At 38.0% G+C, this 17,473-nt stretch overlaps 5 protein-coding genes across 5 annotated transcripts; 2 read left to right on the top strand and 3 right to left on the bottom strand.

Moving 5' to 3' along the window:
- The first annotated feature begins 4,260 nt into the window (after positions 1-4,260).
- On the top strand, positions 4,261-5,404 carry LOC145213376 (cytochrome c oxidase subunit 6A, mitochondrial-like). Its single transcript, XM_080081624.1, has 3 exons — positions 4,261-4,769; positions 5,002-5,144; positions 5,210-5,404. The coding sequence occupies exons 1-3, from the start codon at positions 4,673-4,675 to the stop codon at positions 5,303-5,305; spliced, it is 336 nt and encodes a 111-aa protein (XP_079937750.1). The 5' UTR covers positions 4,261-4,672; the 3' UTR covers positions 5,306-5,404.
- Positions 5,405-5,482: 78 nt separating this feature from the next.
- On the top strand, positions 5,483-7,684 carry LOC145213374 (transmembrane protein 179B-like). The gene is made up of 5 exons (XM_080081622.1): positions 5,483-6,329; positions 6,393-6,583; positions 6,646-6,774; positions 6,936-7,044; positions 7,106-7,684. The coding sequence occupies exons 1-5, from the start codon at positions 6,225-6,227 to the stop codon at positions 7,316-7,318; spliced, it is 747 nt and encodes a 248-aa protein (XP_079937748.1). The 5' UTR covers positions 5,483-6,224; the 3' UTR covers positions 7,319-7,684.
- Positions 7,685-8,269: 585 nt separating this feature from the next.
- LOC145213373 (serine/threonine-protein kinase VRK1-like) lies at positions 8,270-11,396 on the bottom strand. The gene is made up of 12 exons (XM_080081621.1): positions 11,240-11,396; positions 10,913-10,965; positions 10,526-10,595; positions 10,272-10,468; positions 10,120-10,212; positions 9,908-10,040; positions 9,663-9,839; positions 9,413-9,600; positions 8,871-9,280; positions 8,683-8,808; positions 8,506-8,609; positions 8,270-8,437 (listed from the first exon to the last, which is right to left on the bottom strand). Exons 1-12 carry the CDS (start codon positions 11,391-11,393, stop codon positions 8,346-8,348), a joined length of 1,797 nt encoding a protein of 598 aa, XP_079937747.1. The 5' UTR covers positions 11,394-11,396; the 3' UTR covers positions 8,270-8,345.
- Positions 11,397-11,461: 65 nt separating this feature from the next.
- LOC145213375 (N-alpha-acetyltransferase 50-like) lies at positions 11,462-12,328 on the bottom strand. Its single transcript, XM_080081623.1, has one exon. It carries the CDS (start codon positions 12,218-12,220, stop codon positions 11,747-11,749), a length of 474 nt encoding a protein of 157 aa, XP_079937749.1. The 5' UTR covers positions 12,221-12,328; the 3' UTR covers positions 11,462-11,746.
- A 1,206-nt stretch (positions 12,329-13,534) lies between these two features.
- On the bottom strand, positions 13,535-17,295 carry LOC145213377 (stabilizer of axonemal microtubules 1-like). The gene is made up of 6 exons (XM_080081625.1): positions 16,955-17,295; positions 16,089-16,259; positions 15,640-15,842; positions 15,472-15,575; positions 14,769-15,336; positions 13,535-14,617 (listed from the first exon to the last, which is right to left on the bottom strand). Exons 1-6 carry the CDS (start codon positions 16,969-16,971, stop codon positions 14,322-14,324), a joined length of 1,359 nt encoding a protein of 452 aa, XP_079937751.1. The 5' UTR covers positions 16,972-17,295; the 3' UTR covers positions 13,535-14,321.
- Between the last annotated feature and the right edge of the window lie 178 nt (positions 17,296-17,473).

A 17,473-nucleotide genomic window follows, 5' to 3' on the forward strand; every position in this document is an offset into this window, starting at 1 on the left:
TGTTTGTGCCAGGAAATCGCAAATGCTTGAAGTCGGCGTTGTACTTGATACGGATCTGTTGCAGAGGCCATTCCAACAAGAAAATTAGTAACACTGCTGTAGCGTGTTCCAGTGTGCTGAGATGTAGTTCCAACGTTGAGTCGACGTGAAGAAACTTTGTTTTATCTGCCACATCTTGAAATCGAGCTCTGACTTGAAGCAAGACACGTGGCGGAGATAGCGAACACGTGGGAAGCTTAAGACAGACAGCGTGTTCCATGACCTTCAAAGTCCGTTTGAGAGTCGCGGGGTCACCAGTGAAGCGGTCGAAGCTTTATTGTGCAGCGGTGCCATGTCCGAGTCATGTTAGAAACGTGTTAAGAGATACAGCAACGCGAAATCGGCGTTTATAAAGAGGCAATGGCGATTAAAAGAAAAAGGCAAATAGCACGCTTCGATGCGCATAAGCGAACACGATAGTGAGGTCGCTACAGTACGAACTTATTAATCCATCAATTTGCTAATTTTTCTTGGCTGCCACCAAATATATAGGCAAGGACGTTCTTCTTTTGGCGGTTGCACGATTTTGAACGCTTGGAATTTCCGATAAACGGTTTTGCCACGATTTTGTTTTGACTGATATTTTTGTTACGTTAAACGTTTCCCATGGTTAAAACGTTATCATTTGACTTCAAACTTCGTTCCCACGAGTCAACATATGCTAGGACCATCCGGAAATGTTTAGCATTTCGAAAGATAACCTTTAGGGCGCGTTAAAGTTGTCTAATTCGTCCACTGCAATATCAAGCCAGATTAGTCAAATGAATCATTAGGACTACTTTCTTTGCATCTTTAAACTGAAATACGCGTGTAATAAATACAGTGCCTGGTCAGTGGCGAAAACGGATGTGTAGTTTATAGTAAGAAGCAAAAAAACACAAAAAAACAACAAAAACAAAAGTAAACTTGTTGCATGGTGTATATGTATCGGAACTGACGTGGGTCCATTGATGATTTGACCACCAATTTTGCTAAAGTAAACTTATTATTGATCCATACAGGACCCTTAAGAGAAAAACAATATGATGATGCCCAGACCGAAACGGTCCCCCAAATTTCTCCAGCGGTTTCCCAAATAAGCAAATATGGCTATTTTTTGGTATTTAAATGAAACACTTGCGGTCTCTTTAAACTACTTAGCGGTCACCCAAACCAAACCTTAAAAAACCCTGATGATGCCAGACATTTTCCGGGTTCCTTTAGAACAGCGGTTCTCAAACAGAGTCCGCGGTTCTTTAGGGGTCCGTGAGACATTTTTTTTGGGGGGGGGGGGGGGGGGGGGGGGAGGAGGGGGCAGCGAAAAGGTTGAAGTACTTTTATAATCTTATTTGGCGTCAATCTGTGCCACTGAATCAGTTTAAATCAAAGTAGAATTGAGAATCGAGTATTTCATTGCTAAACAATAACCTTTATTGTATGACAACTAAAAATTGCGCACAATCGTAATGTTTTTTGTCTTGTTGGTGATGTCACAAGCAGTCTTTGGATCATTGTTATGCGCAATTTTGCATAACTAGCTAGAAACCTGCGATCAACTTTCGTTTTTCTATATAGTGGCAAAGACACAGTTTTGAAAAAATTATAAAAGGTTTGAGAACCACTGTTTTCGAACATTATACGTATCAAGGTCCCCCTCATTTGCATAAAACAGGGGTCACCAAACAACTTCACGACGGGCCGGATAAAATTCAAACGAACATGCGAGGGCCACATATAGGTCACAAGCTCCAATTTAGCGCATTTGACTAAACGATTTGTAGCTCATTCTTTAACTGTTTATGACGTCACTATATATATTGCTTTGCTTCTTGTTCCATGTTTCTCAGTTTCATAAAAAACTTTTCAATTAAAGCACTGCAGTAATACGTAATTTAGCATGCACGTGCACAGCCGCATAAATCTGTACGCAATCCCCGACCGCAGGTTGTGCACCTCTGGCCTAGCTAGAGAGAATTTGTGGATCCGCCCTTGTATGAATAATGTTTTGTTGTTGTTGTTTTTTTTGCTGCAACGTGATGTTTCATGCAGTTTCGGCAGCGATGTCTCTTTAATAATTGTCGAAAGAGCAACGACGCTTTTCAAAGTATGATCATGCTTGCGCAAGTACCATGCGTATTACCCGATCGCTCTTAAACAACACTGTGGAGATATGCAAGCAATTAACAACCAAGAGAATCAAAAAATTAACAACTACTTCTGGTGTTTAGAGTTAGACTGGCAGATTAAATTTATTGCCTTTCCTTTTTTGCACAATCTCAGTCACGTCAGCTTTTTTGTTTTTACAAAAACGTAACAAGCAGAGGACGCAAAGTGTCACCAATGGACATTTTACAACAGTTTTCAGACAAAACGAATAATATTATTTATTATAAAAATAATATTTTGCGTGGAAATGTAAATTTCGTGGAATAATTTGTGAAGAACTATAAACAAAGAAATTACCGAAAGTCGTCTTCTGCTGACATGGTCAATGTCATTTATTTAGTATTCAGTCAAGCAAAACGACCGTGAATAATCGTTAAAGGTGGCTGAATGCACTGCAAAAAGTTGTTTTTATCGAACTTTTTCTAATAAGTTTAATATATATTTTTTTAAATATGTCAGTTAAGATGTCCAGACTTTATTGGAATTGTGTGAAACATCGTACGTGCAGTTAACATTACTTTTCCTAAAGTAAATGAAGCGAAGTTGATTCAATTAACAAACATTATAAATCTAGTGTAACTGTGTTTTGTATATTGCCTTGCCTATGGTAAGGTATGCGTTAATTAAAACGCATGGTTGTATGCTGATCTTTTATTGGCACATTGTTATCAAACAATAGAATTGGTTTTGGTTTGGTTGAACATTCTGCATTAATTTATTTAAACGCCATAAGTGTTTAATTTATTTAAACGCCATAAGTGTAATAGTAATAATGTCTATTTATGAAAAAGATATGCAACATAATGCCCTAAAATCAAGGAACAACCTGTTTCAGATTTTGCTGCATACATTCAACTTGTTGTTTTGGATATGGCAGTGACACTACTGTTATACAAATACAAATAAGTATAACAGACAAAACTAATTTGTTACTATATATAGCCATATAGCCAGTCTGCAAAGTATGGCAGTTACATTTCAAGAAATTTTTTGTATTTTTTTCACTGCACACAGAAATTTTGTGTAAAAATTAAAACATAAAACAATCAATATAAACAGTTTATTACTACCAGCATCAATGAAAAATATTATGTATAAATGTGAACATTAGGAAAATTCAACATAAAAACCACTAAATCGGTCGCTGTATTCCATTTCTTTTTTGTAAAACAAAAAACAAACTTCACCAGAAAAAAACTTGATCTGATTTTAATGACCCTGAATTGTCACATTTGCTTTACTTGAAAGGGGATTTCATTAACAAAAAAAGATTACCAAATGTGAACATTATTATATTTGCAATAAGTCACAGTGATTCAGAATATTCTTGTGCCTTTTTATGTCTCATTTGCAAAATACTTGAATTTATGAAATTATGCTCTTCAATCTTGTTTTACTTTCTTGTTTCAAGTGGATGTTTGCCTTTTTTGATTATGGCTGCTATATATAAAAATCAGCTGACCTTGACATGCACTTTTTCAGAAAACCTGCCATAATCCACTATTTGAACCAGGGAGTCGAACCGCTTGTCATATGGGTCCAGGTTCGGTTCGGGTTCACTTCGTCCTGTTTTTAAGGGTTCGGGTTCGGTTCCGGTTTTTAAAAATGTATATTTTCAGGTTTTGTTCCGGTTTGAGCAAATTTTCCGGTCCGAACCGGTTTGCGGTTTTAAAACCGGTTCAAATTTTTATTCGTTTTAATTTAATTCTACCTATCATCTACCTGGCCTTATCAAACTCCAAAAAAAATTTGCCCCTGCACTGTTATTTTTGACACGCCCTATAAGTGTTATCTCGCGTATTCTTTACTGCACTGTTTTAAAAAAATCACAAAATATAAAACCGACTGCATTTTTTACTGGCTTGGTTCCGGTTGCCCAAACAAAATATGGGGTGCAACTCCGGTTCGGGTTTTTAGAAAATCGTTATTAGCGGTTCGGGTTTAATGAAGTTAACCGCTCAAACCGTTTTGCGGGTTCAGTTCCGGTTCGACTCCCTGATTTGAACAACTTCATTTACAAAAATACAAAAGTGGTTGGGTAAATATTAAAAAGTATTCTCTTTTGCATTGTAAAAATTTTTTTGGCTTTTAACATACCACTTTTCAGGATCTTGGGGAAGTTTGTTTGTTTTTTCGAATTGGGAAAATAAAAGCTGGGAAATAAAGGAACTCCAGTTCCCAATATGAACCATGTGATAACGGGTTCTTAAAATCCTTGTTTAAAGGAAATATCCTTATCCTTAATTTGCTTATTGCATGAAATGCAATCCAACTGTTAAGCTATATGCAGTGCAAGATATTATCAGATTTTCCTACAGTGCATAAACAGGGTGCACTGACCATTGTTATGGGTTCCCTGAAGGGGACACATATTGTTTTGTCCGTATCTTTTTTCTGTCTAACACTGGTTTGTTATACGCGTTTGGTCAAGAAAGATTCTGCATGAAATCAAAAAATACTTCTTTGCAGGTCAAACAATTGAATAGACATGGCTTATATTTTAAGACAAAAAGTAGTTGTTCCTATGTTGCAAAATGTGAGGAATTCTTCTGGTAAGAGTGCTGAAAGCCTTCAGAAAACACACAGTAAGTATGCTTGTTTGCACAAGATCACTTGTTGGTAGATGCCAGCCCTGGATAATCTTCTGTTGTGGGTTCCAATGCCTTGCCTAATGGGAATGCTTAGAAGACTGGTTCAGGAAAATGCTTTCATTAGGCCTGGCGTACTATACAATTACTAAATGGATTAAAAGTTTACTTGTGATGTTTGATTTTAAACACCACCATATTAACTTAGAGTTCAAAATCTTTTTATCAGCTTTAATGAGGACTCTCAGTTTCACTGCTGTGCCAATGGCAGTTGGTTTGGCAGCTGTCAATGCTTACATGCTTGAGCAAAAGCACAAATCACATCACCGAAAAGAGTATGCTCCATATGCTCATTTGACTATCAGAACAAAGGTACAAATGTTGCTCTAGTTTCCATATTTTAATTCCATCACTGCGATTTTTTTACATTGACATAGGCATTTCCATGGGGAGATGGAAATCATTCCCTTTTTCACAACAAGAAAACTCAATGGACACCTGGCGTTGGCTATGAAGAAGATTGGTATTGCTAAACAGAAAAAGACCTTATCCCTTATTTTGTGATCTGTTTTCAACTGAAAAGTTTCCAATTACTGGTTTTGACAGTGTAATAAAAGTATTGATTTAAAGCACCAACTAGTCTGGTCAGCATTGTGGTATGCCTTTGTAATAAATAAACAATATATCATTGGTAGCACATGACAAGGTCGCAGAACGGAGTGAAGAAAGCTGTATCTGTGGTTTGTTTGTGATTTTTTAATAACTTGAATTTGAAATCGAATGGTCGGTGGAACAAGCATCAGACAAATGGCTGACAATAGAGTATTGTCATGTAATTGCTAATCGAGTGCACTTTTAACTGCAATCATTTTGGTATCTTGTGCCACTGCCAGAGAGTAAAGCGAAGCCATCAGACGCCTTCAGTAAGTGCTGAAACTTAAATACATTTGCGGTAAAAAATATTTTTTACGTTGGCCGAGAAGCTGTCGGGATCTTTGAGGAAATATTCCTATTGGGACGGAAAAGTGACGTCATAATCACTTTACAATCCTGAGCGACGGGCTGCGCCAGTACACAGTACTTTGCAGATAGGTTGCTTCTTGCGTTAACGTTGCCAACTTGAGTCATTTGGTTTGGATTGTCATTATTATTGTGTTAATGGTAAGCATCCAGGGTCAACAAACAAGCAAGTTAAATACTTAACGACTTTAAATGTTGGATGGAACTGGAGACTCGCCACAGCGGACTTGCTTGAAAAAAAATAGGGGGGATATTATATTGATATTATGATTCTTTGCAAATTGACATAAAATTGGCAGTTATAGAACCAAAAATCTACACATCTAAAAGGTTCATGGCCCCTATTGTATATAGGCATTTCTATAAAAATGATGTTTTGTTTTTTGCAAGGTTGTAGTGTTTCGGTTGTTCATTTTTTTATTTCACCATCAAATGGCCTGTCCAAAAGTGGACTTTATACTTGGTCCTGCTATTTTAATATATTTAGCAACAGCAATAACTGAAATTGTGTCATCTGTTCCTGTTGGTTTGATGCAGGTAAGCATTTGATTTCTTTATATACCATGGAGATATCTTTTCATTGCAAAATTCAAATTTTAGGATGACTTCAAAGGTCATTGCATACTGTCTGGGAAGGCAGAATACCAAGCAAACAAAACCATGTATGTCGCTTCTTTTGGATCAGCATCAACATGCGAGTTCTGCACATACTTGACCATTGTTACTGTCCTCTTTCCATTGCTGTATGGTGGCTACACATTTTATGCTCTTTACAATTCAATGGAAAATGCGTATGTTACCTTCCATTAAAAAATTGTTCGTGTGACAAAAAATATTTTTACCATTGTTGCAGGTCACAAATGTGGGTGCTTCCAGCAATGATGTTCAATGCTCTTCTGTTAGTTCTGAAATTCATTAGCTCTTGTGTTCTTAGTGTAGGAGTCTCCCAGTTTTGTGCCACAGTCAAAGGTGGCACCATCAAGTAACTATATACCAACTATTTATAACAATAAGCATTTTAGAATGCAAATCACCTTGGCTAAATTTTGCTTTTCTTATCGTGGTATGTAACAACCTAATAGCTAATTGTACAACATAAAAATACCACATATAGTATGTATTTATGTAAATGTCCATTTGTAGAAGTTGCAAAGACGGTCAAACTGTACCAAAGGAATGGTACTTTGTTGACAAAACAGAATATGTTAAACTGGATGGCAGCAATTTTTACTCCTACTCTACAACTGCTCAGGTATGAACATACCTATAAAGTATATGTGTGGGCATTGTTTATTAGACTGCTTTATTTTTAGTCTGCTTCCTGGTTCTGTGTGTTTGAATGGTTCCTGCTCAGTGGGTTAGCATTGTTGCATTACCGTCGGAATCGTGCACTGCGATCCGAAGGGTCTACTGTGGGCCCACCTGCAACAAATGCTGGTTTTGGTTCTTCAAGGGACACAGCAGGAATAGTGGCCAATGAGGTCCTACCTGGCAATTCAATCATAAACCCAAATTACAAAGAGTGACAGATTTAAAAAAAGGATTCAATAATTTGACAACAAAAACAAGACTTACTGTATGTAGCAATCATTTGATATGACATGCAATAACATGTTTCTATTGTGAAGACCTGAATGACACAAATATTGATGATATTTACAACCATTGTGGCATTGCTTTTACTAATTATTTTCTATCTCTTTTGTTTCAATTTTAGTGCAATATATTGATTATTTTGAGCCTTGATTAACTGTAAATTTCTGTATTTCCAAGTGTTATCCTTACCCATCCTGCCTCCTATTTGTGCAATAATTTTGTGCTGAACTTCTGCAAGTCTTGTAAATGTATCACAACATATTTTGTCAAATAAAAACATTTTGTATGCAACAGAACAAATGCTTTGCAGTCAGGCAAGACATGGTGAAAATTTGTTCTTGCTGATGTGCAATGTTGTGTAAATTGTCCAACGTTGAGTTGCTAAAGAATTGACATTTTTAACCCCCTGAGGCCTTCATATATGTACCTATGGGGTCCATTAATCTTCAAAGTTTGTTTTTTGTGCCCCATACATTTTGTAAATTTTAACCTAACCACAGTTGGGTAACCCTTCTGTTGTTTTGTTTCTACAATTAAAAAATTCGCCTTTTAATATCCCTTCTAAAACGTGTGTTTCCTAAGCCCAATAAAAAGAATACCGTGGAACCCAAGAGCACTAAACACTAATAACATTTGATATGCGTAAGAATTGGGCTTGAAATATATAGTTTTTCAAACCAGAATTTCGAGAGTATAAAATACTGACAGCTAACATTTCGTTTCTTTCAAACTTAGTGGACTACTGCACTAAAATTTTTCTGTTAGTAATTATAAAACTTCGTTTTGGTTCTCTAGTTAGTTGTCTGCAACAAACCAAAATATATTCAACGAATTGGTTTGGCAACACCCAATGAGAATTTACTAAAACGATCAAAACTACGGAATGTGTCTGAAAGTTTATTACACAAACAAAATGGATACGTTTTTACAATAGACATAAAATATCCAATACATATATCATTTTCTTGACTGCGTTCTTTTCAGTGATGGAGTGGTCTGGGTTTCAGCGTTGGCTTTTGGAACATTCACTTTCCTCTTGCGTTTTATTACTGCAAAATTTTGTAGCAATTACAAACACGAACTTGACATGCAGATTTAAGTTGTGGACATACTATACCTGGATGTTTTCCTGAATATGTTCCTGTTAGCTGGTCATTTTCAGTTAAAACCGGTTTTGTATGGAGCGGGGCCATAGAGTATCGGCTGCTTCGTGCCTTTTTTCTAAATAGCGATCATCAGTGGTTGTGGTTTGAGGTACAACGGTTATGAGTTGTTAAAAAGTCATTCAACATACTTCAGGTCTTTTGTCGGTTGTATTGGCGAGGTAACATCGGTGTTTGTATTCGATTTCGAAGATGAAGTACTTTCTACTGTGGCATCGTCAAGACCACTCGAAGGGGATGAGGTCGACGACCTTAACCTGCAATGAAAAAAGGCGAAAAATCTTTCTGCAAAACATCAAATAAATTAATTTCCATATACCTCACTGCACTCGTTGACTTCATTTGAGGCTTTACTTTCGTATTTTTTTGCTGGTGAGCACTAACACAAGGCACCTTTTGGGTGGCTTTCTTGGTCGCAGGTTTACGTTGTTTCTTGGTCGGCACAAACGATTCATCGTCACTTGAAGATTCTTCCTTAGTATCAACGTCACTTACATCACTGGGAACGTAAATTGCCTTTTTCAGTGTTCTCGATTTAGCTTTTTTGCAAGCTGGACGGGACTCCCATTCACTTCCTGATGAACTGTTGGCTGCGTTCTTGTTTGACCTCTCAGTGCTACGCCTCTTGCCCAAACGCCGAGCTCCGGTATCTGATGAATCCATTGTTTCATCTGATTCACTTATATCAAGAGTGTTGGTTTTGCTTCGCAGAGGCTTTGCAGCTTTGACCTTACAAACACGTAACACATCGACAATGGTTTAAAAATAAACATTACCAACAACTGAGAAAACATTCGGTGTAATTTGCTTTACAGTTGCCACACTTTGCATGAATGTATGCACTTATTCTTATCTTTGTACTTTTCGGGCTTTCTTTGGTGGTGGTTTCATTGTTGTTTGTGAAGTTTCAGATGAAAAGTCAAGAGGTGACTGTAGTTCGACCCCAAAACTTTTTAGAGCCTTTTTAAAAATATTTCTTGTCATTTCATAATCTGGTTCTTCTTCGTATTTCATGTCTCCAGCATATGTAAGAAATTGGACAATTTCATCTGCAAATACATAAAACATATTGCCTAACAGCAGAAAAAACAGAATTGAAGTCCAGACTTACCAGGTGTTTCGGTAGGACACAACTTTTTTACAAAACTTTGCACATTCTTCATGCTCTGGATTTTCTGGTCACGAACTTTGTTGCAGTCTTTCAGGTTGTCTTCCCATGGCAAATGACCACATATCCAATGCAACAAGACAAATCCAAGGATCTCAAAATCACCCCGCCTGGAAGGACCTGTACAATTGGTTCTTGTGATGTTTTTTTGACATTTTGTTGCAATATAGTATTGCAAATGCACTTACTGGCACCAAGATGTGCATCGCAACTTGTGTATTCAATGGTACCATTGTGTGCCTTCTTGGGATCTGGTTTAAAATCCTTGTGGCCTCTGTCAGTTGCATATTTGTTGGCAAGACCATAGTCCACAAGTAGAAGCTGGTGATTGCAAGAAAAGAAAACTTCAGAAATAACTAAGTTATTAATTATATGTACAAAAACAAAAAAGTATTCTTACCTTATTTGGGTCCTTGCTGTCACATAGAATATTGGATCCTTTAATATCAGCATGAATGTACTCCTTGCTGTGGATATACTCCAGTGCATCAATCTGTAAAATGACTATTTGATTTTTTTCTAGTACCAAAGTGATATTATATAGTTGTTTACCATTTGTATTGCAATTTTGGCAACAGTTGCCCTTTTAAAACTTTTACCGGCTTTTAGCCATAATTTATGTAGATCTGTCCCACATCTTGGCATAACCATAAACCGGAGGTTTTCCCCACTTTGTTCATGGCGACCTTGTGCTATGTATTTTGGCACACCAACGAAAGAACGCTTGTGTTTTTTGGCCCATTCTTCAACTGCAAATAAGGGTATTGCTGCATTACAAGAAACAACCAAAAAAATCGTTCACTCACTTTGTTCTGCCCTTGCAGCTCTGTTGTAGAATGCTAATTCACAAAATAATGGACCATTGCTTTCTGGTTCCTACAAAAACATTAACAATATTTTGCTGGTGAATTGATAAACATCAAATATGTCAATTTTAACATAATAAATCAACACAAGTTGATGGACAGGCAAAACTGATAACTATTTCCTTTTAAACCACCTTTCAGGGCAGGCATACTAGAGATTATTAGTAGGTGGGAGGAAGCACTGCTATCTAAGTAAAACGGGATTAAACAAGTTTCCACAGTTTGGAAAAGTAGATATTGGCAAATACAAAAATTTGCATTGCACAAATACATGTGCAGTTAGGCAAAAAAAAATGTCACAAGGTATTTCTACACAAGTCTTCTTACTATTTTTATGACATATGGTGAACTCTCATTAGCTGCTTTTGTTTCTTCATTGGCTACAAAATAGAATTAGGCATTGTTGTTATTGCAACACAAAGTTTAAATCAAAACAAAAACGGATCAGATAATAATCACTACAATGTGGATGAATCAAATAGGAACAAATGGCAAAATGTGTTGTGAATTCTGCTTGCTTTAATACAAAGTGCAGGCAATTTGCATGTGTTATGACACAGGTATTCTCAGTTCCTGTTTCCACATGAGAATTATGTTTATTGGACATAGATATGTTATATTGTTGTCATACAAGCATGCATGCAAAAATCATACCCAAGTAAATAAGCCCAAATCCACCAGATCCAATTGAATTACCAACTTTCCAAGTATTTTTTCTTAAGTCTTTCAAAATTGTTCCTTCTGGAAGTTCTGCACACAGCACATGACCTTTTGGTGCTTTACCTTTACCCTTAGCTTTGGGTGGCATTTCACAAAATGAGTTTATAAAGTCAGGTATAATGTAGTCATTGCTTGCAACTTTTGTACCAACTTACACTAGCAACAAAAAAGTAATAATTTAGGTGCAGTTTCAAAATATGGATGAAAATTAGCAGCAAGGAAATGTTACATAGACGGTCATGTTTCACATCAAAATCACACATGTAACAAATGTAGATAAATGCAGTAAAACTTTCAGTATTTCTTTTAAAAAAACATTTGTTTAAAACAGCCCTTCCTTCCCCACAAGAATGACTATTGATTCAGTCAACATCATGCAATGCAGTATGAAATCTGTCAATGTTCTAAATGCATTCATAACATAAATTGTTGCAAAAATGTCTAGAGTTTTTTCTCGAGAACGTAAGCATCTGATGGCTGAATTCGCTTGTAATAACTTTCCTTGGTCTCAACAATTTCAAACCCGAAGTGCTTGTAAAAATTAATAGCTGAATCATTGTTGATTTGAACATGAAGAAAAATACTGCGAAACTTTCCATCACTTTCACAAATTTGAAATATATGTTTAAGAAGAACAGTTCCAAGTCCTTGTCTTCGGTAAGGTGCCAGGCATCCTAAAGTCATAATATACAAGCGTCGAACTCCATCATGTACATCCACTCGACAACAAACAGCCCCAACAACAACGTCATTAAAAAATGCAAGTTTTGCGAGCTCACCCACTTCCAAAACATCTTTATAAAATTTGTCATTGTATGACACAGGGAATATATACTGATTAAGCCTTTTCAGTTGTTTGATGTTGTGTTGCGTAATGGCACCCAGTTCAATGCGAACATCCTTTCTTTGGCCCATGGTTTACTTTAAGTCAAAATCAAATATTTATTACAATTCAGCAGAAAAACAAAAATTTTCTTACTGCTGTATATCTGTTGAAATGTATTTGAATTTGAACAAAACCTTAGCAACAAATCTATCCGTAAGTCGTGCATACACTCACAGAATATAGCTAATAGTTTAAAAACGGACCATGTCATTTACCTGACTGATGTAAGGCATTTACTTTTACTTCCCTCGGCCTTGCTTGTTCCCGCGAACGAAAATTAACCGTGCACCAGATTCGTATGAGCGAAACGTTTCCATCCGGTTACTGACTCCCAATAAAAATATAAACTAAATTTGGCTTATTTGCATATAGTTTGAACCAGGAAGTCGAACCGGGACTGAACCCGAACCTGCGAACCGGTTTGAGCGGTTAATTTCATTAAACCCGAACCGAACCCGAACCGCTAATTACGATTTTCTAAAAACCCGAACCGGAGTTGAACCCCATATTTTGTTTGGCGTTGGACCCGAACCGGAACCGAACCAGTAAAAAATGCAGTCTGTTTTATGTTTTGTGATTTTTTCAAAAAAGCGCACTAAAGAATACGCGAGATAACACTTATAGGGCGTGTCAAAAATAACAGTGAAAGGGCAAATTTTTTTTGGAGTTTGATAAGGCCAGGTAGATAATGGGTAGAATTAAATTAAAACGAATAAAAATTTGAACCGGTTTAAAAACCGCAAACCGGTTCGGACCGGATAATTTGTCCAAACCGGAACAAAACCCGAACCCGAAAATATACATTTTTAAAAACCGGAACCGAACCCGAACCCTTAAAAACAAAACGAAGTAAACCCGAACCGAACCCGAACCCATATGACAAGCGGTTCGACTCCCTGGTTTGAACGTTATCCTTATTTCTTGGCTTGGCTGAGAAGAGCACAGGTGTGTTGCTTTTGCTAATTAAGATACAGACGATCCAGGTTTAACATATTGGGGACCTTTGTCTTAGCCAAGGAAGGGCAACAATAATAGGCCATTTCCCCCCACCCCCCTCTGCAAAAAAATAAAAAGCGTATTTTGTTACCAAGAATGCACAAATGTTGGCTCAAGGTTGCGATGCTAAAGTTATAAATGCTTTCTTTTGTATTGCATAGACTAACCTTGTTCCGATTATGTTTATGGCGACCAACCAAGCAAAACTATCTCACCGTAGTTTGCCCAGAATCATTTCATTTTAAGAACGTACAAGGCTCACACCTCACACTGTCACCAAATGGCGATTGTTTGTCTATTTTATTGCAGCTTATACAATCAACCCATCCTGTCGCATTTTTCATAGCTCTGTTTCATTTGAACATTTATTATATATCGTGATAAACGGTTAGTTTAATAATACAGGGGTGCAAATTGGGAATGTTAATCACAACTAATTAAAAAAGTAAAACCACCAACGACATCGTACATCGCTATAACTAACTGTGTGTTGAATGACCCGACTACACTCAGAAATTGTTTCTCGACTACTAGAACGGCAGTTAGCAAGGCCCACATGCAAAAATATGCAGCAAAGTTAGCAAAGCCCTAACAATGTGATTAATTATTCGTCTGCGCCTAAGTTATAGTGAGCAGTTTCGTTAGCGATGCCTTATTCAATCGATTATTACAAGGCTACATAATAAACAATATTTACAACAATAATAAGCTGTAGAAACATGAGTCAATAAATTCTTATGTACAAAAAGCAAAAACTGGAAGAGTTACTTCCAACGTACAAATTAGTATGCAACGGAAAATGATCAAAAGTATGCGAATGCTTACTAATTCGTGAAAATAGCTAGCAGGCACAAATTAGTTCTTTTTGGCTGTACAGAGGTTTTGCTAATGGAATATTTATGCCCTTTTATTTTCTAATTAACTAAACAAAAGAAACTTCGTTGAATTATTCATTTTTGATTGTCTGCGTTGCTTTAAAAAGGACGGTTGTAAACGCGTTTCAACAAATTGAACAATACTTATTCCCTAAGTAATAGCTTTTTCACACAACAGAAAACAAAGGGCTTGATGAAACACCGCGATTTGCCATGTAGCTCATGAACAATTAACAACCTAAGGTAATTACATCTGCGTCTAAGCAGCAACTTGTACGGTCGGGGTGGCCCGCGGGGTCATTCCGCGAGCGCCACTCCGTGACATTAGGCCTTGTCTACGCCAGATATCTTCTTGTTGCTTGAGCCAATCGGGTGTGGGATACCTCTCCACGCTGTCCATCGGCTTAGGGATGTAGCTTACTTTGTAGATGGTTCTGTCGTCGATTGCCGATTCGCTCATGAAAGCTCTGTTGTCGGGTTTGCACGACTGTGCAGGATGTGAACCGCGGTGTGATATGTAGTGTTGTTTGGTGGTGGACAATCCTTCGAATTTGCCTGAAAAATCAACGTTATAATTTCAAAACTTTGCCCGATACGAAAAACCTAACTATGGCGTAAAAAACTTAAGCAAGAAAATTTGCAAGGTGCTGTAAAGGTTTTAAGATCGAACCTGGTGTAAATAAGTTTACATAAATTGCACACATACCTCCACCATGAAGCATCTCTTGTCTGGGCTTCCCAAGCGTACGAGGAACGTTCCACTTCTTGAAGTCCTTGCTGTAATTCGTCACGCCTTCGAAGGGCATCGTCTGTGCTCTTCTCACTGCAGGGCGAATAGGGGACGCCGGCCTGGCATTGTGGGATCGGAAATCAATTTGTTGCGTAGTCATCAATTCCATGTCTCCTTGTGGACCAGCATATTTTAGCGGTTCGCGGCGCTGCGGTCTAATGACGGGCCAGGCAACAAAGCGATCACGGAACTCGGAAGATGTCGAAAGCGGATCTTTTGAAGCAAAGTGAGCCTGGGACGGACGCATGCTTTCGGCTGGAAGTGATCTTGGACCCGTGAAGTCCGTTCGGAAGGTGGTGATGGATTCCATGGGAACAGTGGGTGGAACAAACTTCTCTTTTTCACGCTGCGACCTGGCCTCGAGAGCGTGAGGCACAAAATCGACGCTGTGCACCGTGTAATTTTGTATCGGCTCATCGGATTGGAAAGCCACGTTGGGCGGTCTGGCCGATTCACGCGGAGGTGCGTAACGGTGGATGTAATCCTGTTGAATAACAGAAAAAAATGACGTTAAAATATATTTGCCGCTAAAACTAGTTTTGCCTGAGCTCTGTTCGGAAACTGTGCACAGTTACATTGCTATATTTGGGTATATTTTGTGTTTGCAAAACTGGCTTACTTGTTGAAAGGTGGATGTGCCGTCCATCTTCACTTCAGGTTTCTTATAATCCTGTTCAGGTCCGAACTTAACGCGGGGAGGCAGTGCCCATTTCTTGAAGTCGCCTACATGACGGACGGACCGTTTTAGCACCATGGGTAAAACTTATATAACTTTGATACTACTTACTCGAATAAGTAGGATTGGCTTCAAATTTGACTGCAGGAATGCTTCTTCCTTCTTTTCGCTTGGCCAGTTGTATTGGATCGGTCTTGTGCCCTGGATAATCTTGCCTATACATGCTCACTCCCTCCATTGCAGTGCCAGGTGCCTGGTATAGCTCCTTTGGATGTGGCTCGTGTTTGGGAAGTGGATGTGGAATGTAATCGTTTCTATTTAAAGCCAAAATTTGCAGTTAACTACGCGGCAAAGTGCTATATCCACGTTTATAGGCTTTTCAAACGAACAAATAAGACTTACATTATGCATTATGCCTAAAAACAAAAAGGTTTGAAAACCACGTGCAGGTGTGTGCTGTAAGTGGTCACTATTGTAATACCACACCATGATTCACTTTAGGATCGTTATCACTAAAAACAGCATCTCATTATTCTTCAAAACCTTTGAAGGCGGCAAACCTGAATGTGGTTTGATCGGAAACTTTGGCATCGGACTTTCGCATTTCTTCTGAAGGCTTGAAGGACTCGGTGAGTGGGACTTTGTGGCGAATGTAGGTGTCCACATATTCTGTGCCGCCTTTGGTGTCGTGTCCGAAGTTAAGGAAACCCGAGGGCCGTGGACGATGCCACCTGTTCAAAAGCAAATACTTGTAACTTAACTTTTTTGTCGTATTTTTTTTTTCAATGCAACTTTACGATTGAGTCTTAAACAGTTATTTTACATTCGAAATAACATTCTCAAGCAATAATCAGATTTCCCTAATGTCGTTTTTTATTGAAAGCAAAGTATTAAATTAACAATGAAGCGACCAGCGTTACCAGGTTGTTGTTGGGGGGATGGCTGGTCGGGTTATTTAAAGACCCGTTTAAAAGTCATGTCCCTTAAGACCGGCATTGTTCAGATTTGGAGTGCTACATGTGATTGCGCCCCAAGCCCCTTTCACTCATGTTTAAACAGTAAACACAACAGACTCTTGTTCAGCTCGATAAGCCGTGAGACGGAATTTCATCAAGCCCGTATATTCCAAGCATACAACATACTCTGAAAATTAGTTATAGGAAATTGCACATTGAAGGTCCACTGCAATCCGTATCGCACATGTTAAACAATATTGAAGATATGTTAATGTTTCTGCTTTTTGGTCACTCTGATTATGTTGTTTGTGCCTGATTCTATTTAAATCTGTGAAGTGTGGCGTACCAGCCCTGGTTATCTTTATAGACGTCCGTGGGACAATTTATTGTAAAATAATCACAAAAGCACTGGTGACAAGGGCAAAACAGATTGTCGAACTGTTTAAACAATACTAACATCATTCACATACCACTTCTGTTGTTTCATGATTCCACTTGTGTACTGGAAACAAGTGGCAATTAACGCACTTTACCAAGCAGCAGCTGTACTTTCAGCAGATATTTGATTGATTTTGGTCTAAGTAATGAGCTGCAACGCACTTGCAATGTCACCAATATTGGCACTAAAGTCTAACATCAAACGTGAAAAAGGGTTCTTTTTTGCCTATTATATATTCAGGAAACCAGCTCAGTGATTATATCTACTCTGACCAAATTATCAGATATGCCCTCAGGCTAACAATTAATGTTTTACCGAAGTTACTGCACCTTTTCCCAATCCACAGCCGAAACACCTGAATGCTAGGCGCGCCAAACACTGGTAACTAAGAAGCCGTCCCGTTGTTATGCGCGCTCCTCCCACTACTGCTCTTTTTCTCTCCAAACAATCTTTCTTTTTCGCTCAAGTCAAAACACCGACAGGCGCGTTTCTCTCGTTACGTCACAATAGGCTTCAATCCTAGCCTCAATTTATGGCGCGTTTATTAGAT

The sequence above is a fragment of the Phallusia mammillata genome, chromosome 2 (genome assembly GCF_965637545.1).
Source record: "Phallusia mammillata chromosome 2, kaPhaMamm4.hap1.1, whole genome shotgun sequence".
Lineage (NCBI taxonomy): Eukaryota > Metazoa > Chordata > Ascidiacea > Phlebobranchia > Ascidiidae > Phallusia > Phallusia mammillata.

What these genes read in the sequence shown, in the direction of transcription:
- LOC145213376 (XM_080081624.1), top strand. Translation starts at nt 4,673, where the DNA reads ATGGCTTATATTTTAAGACAAAAAGTAGTTGTTCCTATGTTGCAAAAT. An exon ending in AAGCCTTCAGAAAACACACA is followed by an intron (nt 4,770 to 5,001) that starts GTAAGTATGCTT and finishes TCTTTTTATCAG; the next exon opens with CTTTAATGAGGACTCTCAGT. An exon ending in ATTTGACTATCAGAACAAAG is followed by an intron (nt 5,145 to 5,209) that starts GTACAAATGTTG and finishes ACATTGACATAG; the next exon opens with GCATTTCCATGGGGAGATGG.
- LOC145213374 (XM_080081622.1), top strand. Translation starts at nt 6,225, where the DNA reads ATGGCCTGTCCAAAAGTGGACTTTATACTTGGTCCTGCTATTTTAATA. An exon ending in TACAATTCAATGGAAAATGC is followed by an intron (nt 6,584 to 6,645) that starts GTATGTTACCTT and finishes CCATTGTTGCAG; the next exon opens with GTCACAAATGTGGGTGCTTC. An exon ending in GTCAAAGGTGGCACCATCAA is followed by an intron (nt 6,775 to 6,935) that starts GTAACTATATAC and finishes GTCCATTTGTAG; the next exon opens with AAGTTGCAAAGACGGTCAAA.
- LOC145213373 (XM_080081621.1), bottom strand. Translation starts at nt 11,393, where the DNA reads ATGCCACCCAAAGCTAAGGGTAAAGGTAAAGCACCAAAAGGTCATGTG. An exon ending in CACCATATGTCATAAAAATA is followed by an intron (nt 10,596 to 10,912) that starts GTAAGAAGACTT and finishes ATGTTTTTGTAG; the next exon opens with GAACCAGAAAGCAATGGTCC. An exon ending in ACAGCAAGGACCCAAATAAG is followed by an intron (nt 10,041 to 10,119) that starts GTAAGAATACTT and finishes TGCAATCACCAG; the next exon opens with CTTCTACTTGTGGACTATGG.
- LOC145213375 (XM_080081623.1), bottom strand. Translation starts at nt 12,220, where the DNA reads ATGGGCCAAAGAAAGGATGTTCGCATTGAACTGGGTGCCATTACGCAA.
- LOC145213377 (XM_080081625.1), bottom strand. An exon ending in GCACATCCACCTTTCAACAA is followed by an intron (nt 15,337 to 15,471) that starts GTAAGCCAGTTT and finishes GTTATTCAACAG; the next exon opens with GATTACATCCACCGTTACGC. An exon ending in AGAGATGCTTCATGGTGGAG is followed by an intron (nt 14,618 to 14,768) that starts GTATGTGTGCAA and finishes TTGATTTTTCAG; the next exon opens with GCAAATTCGAAGGATTGTCC.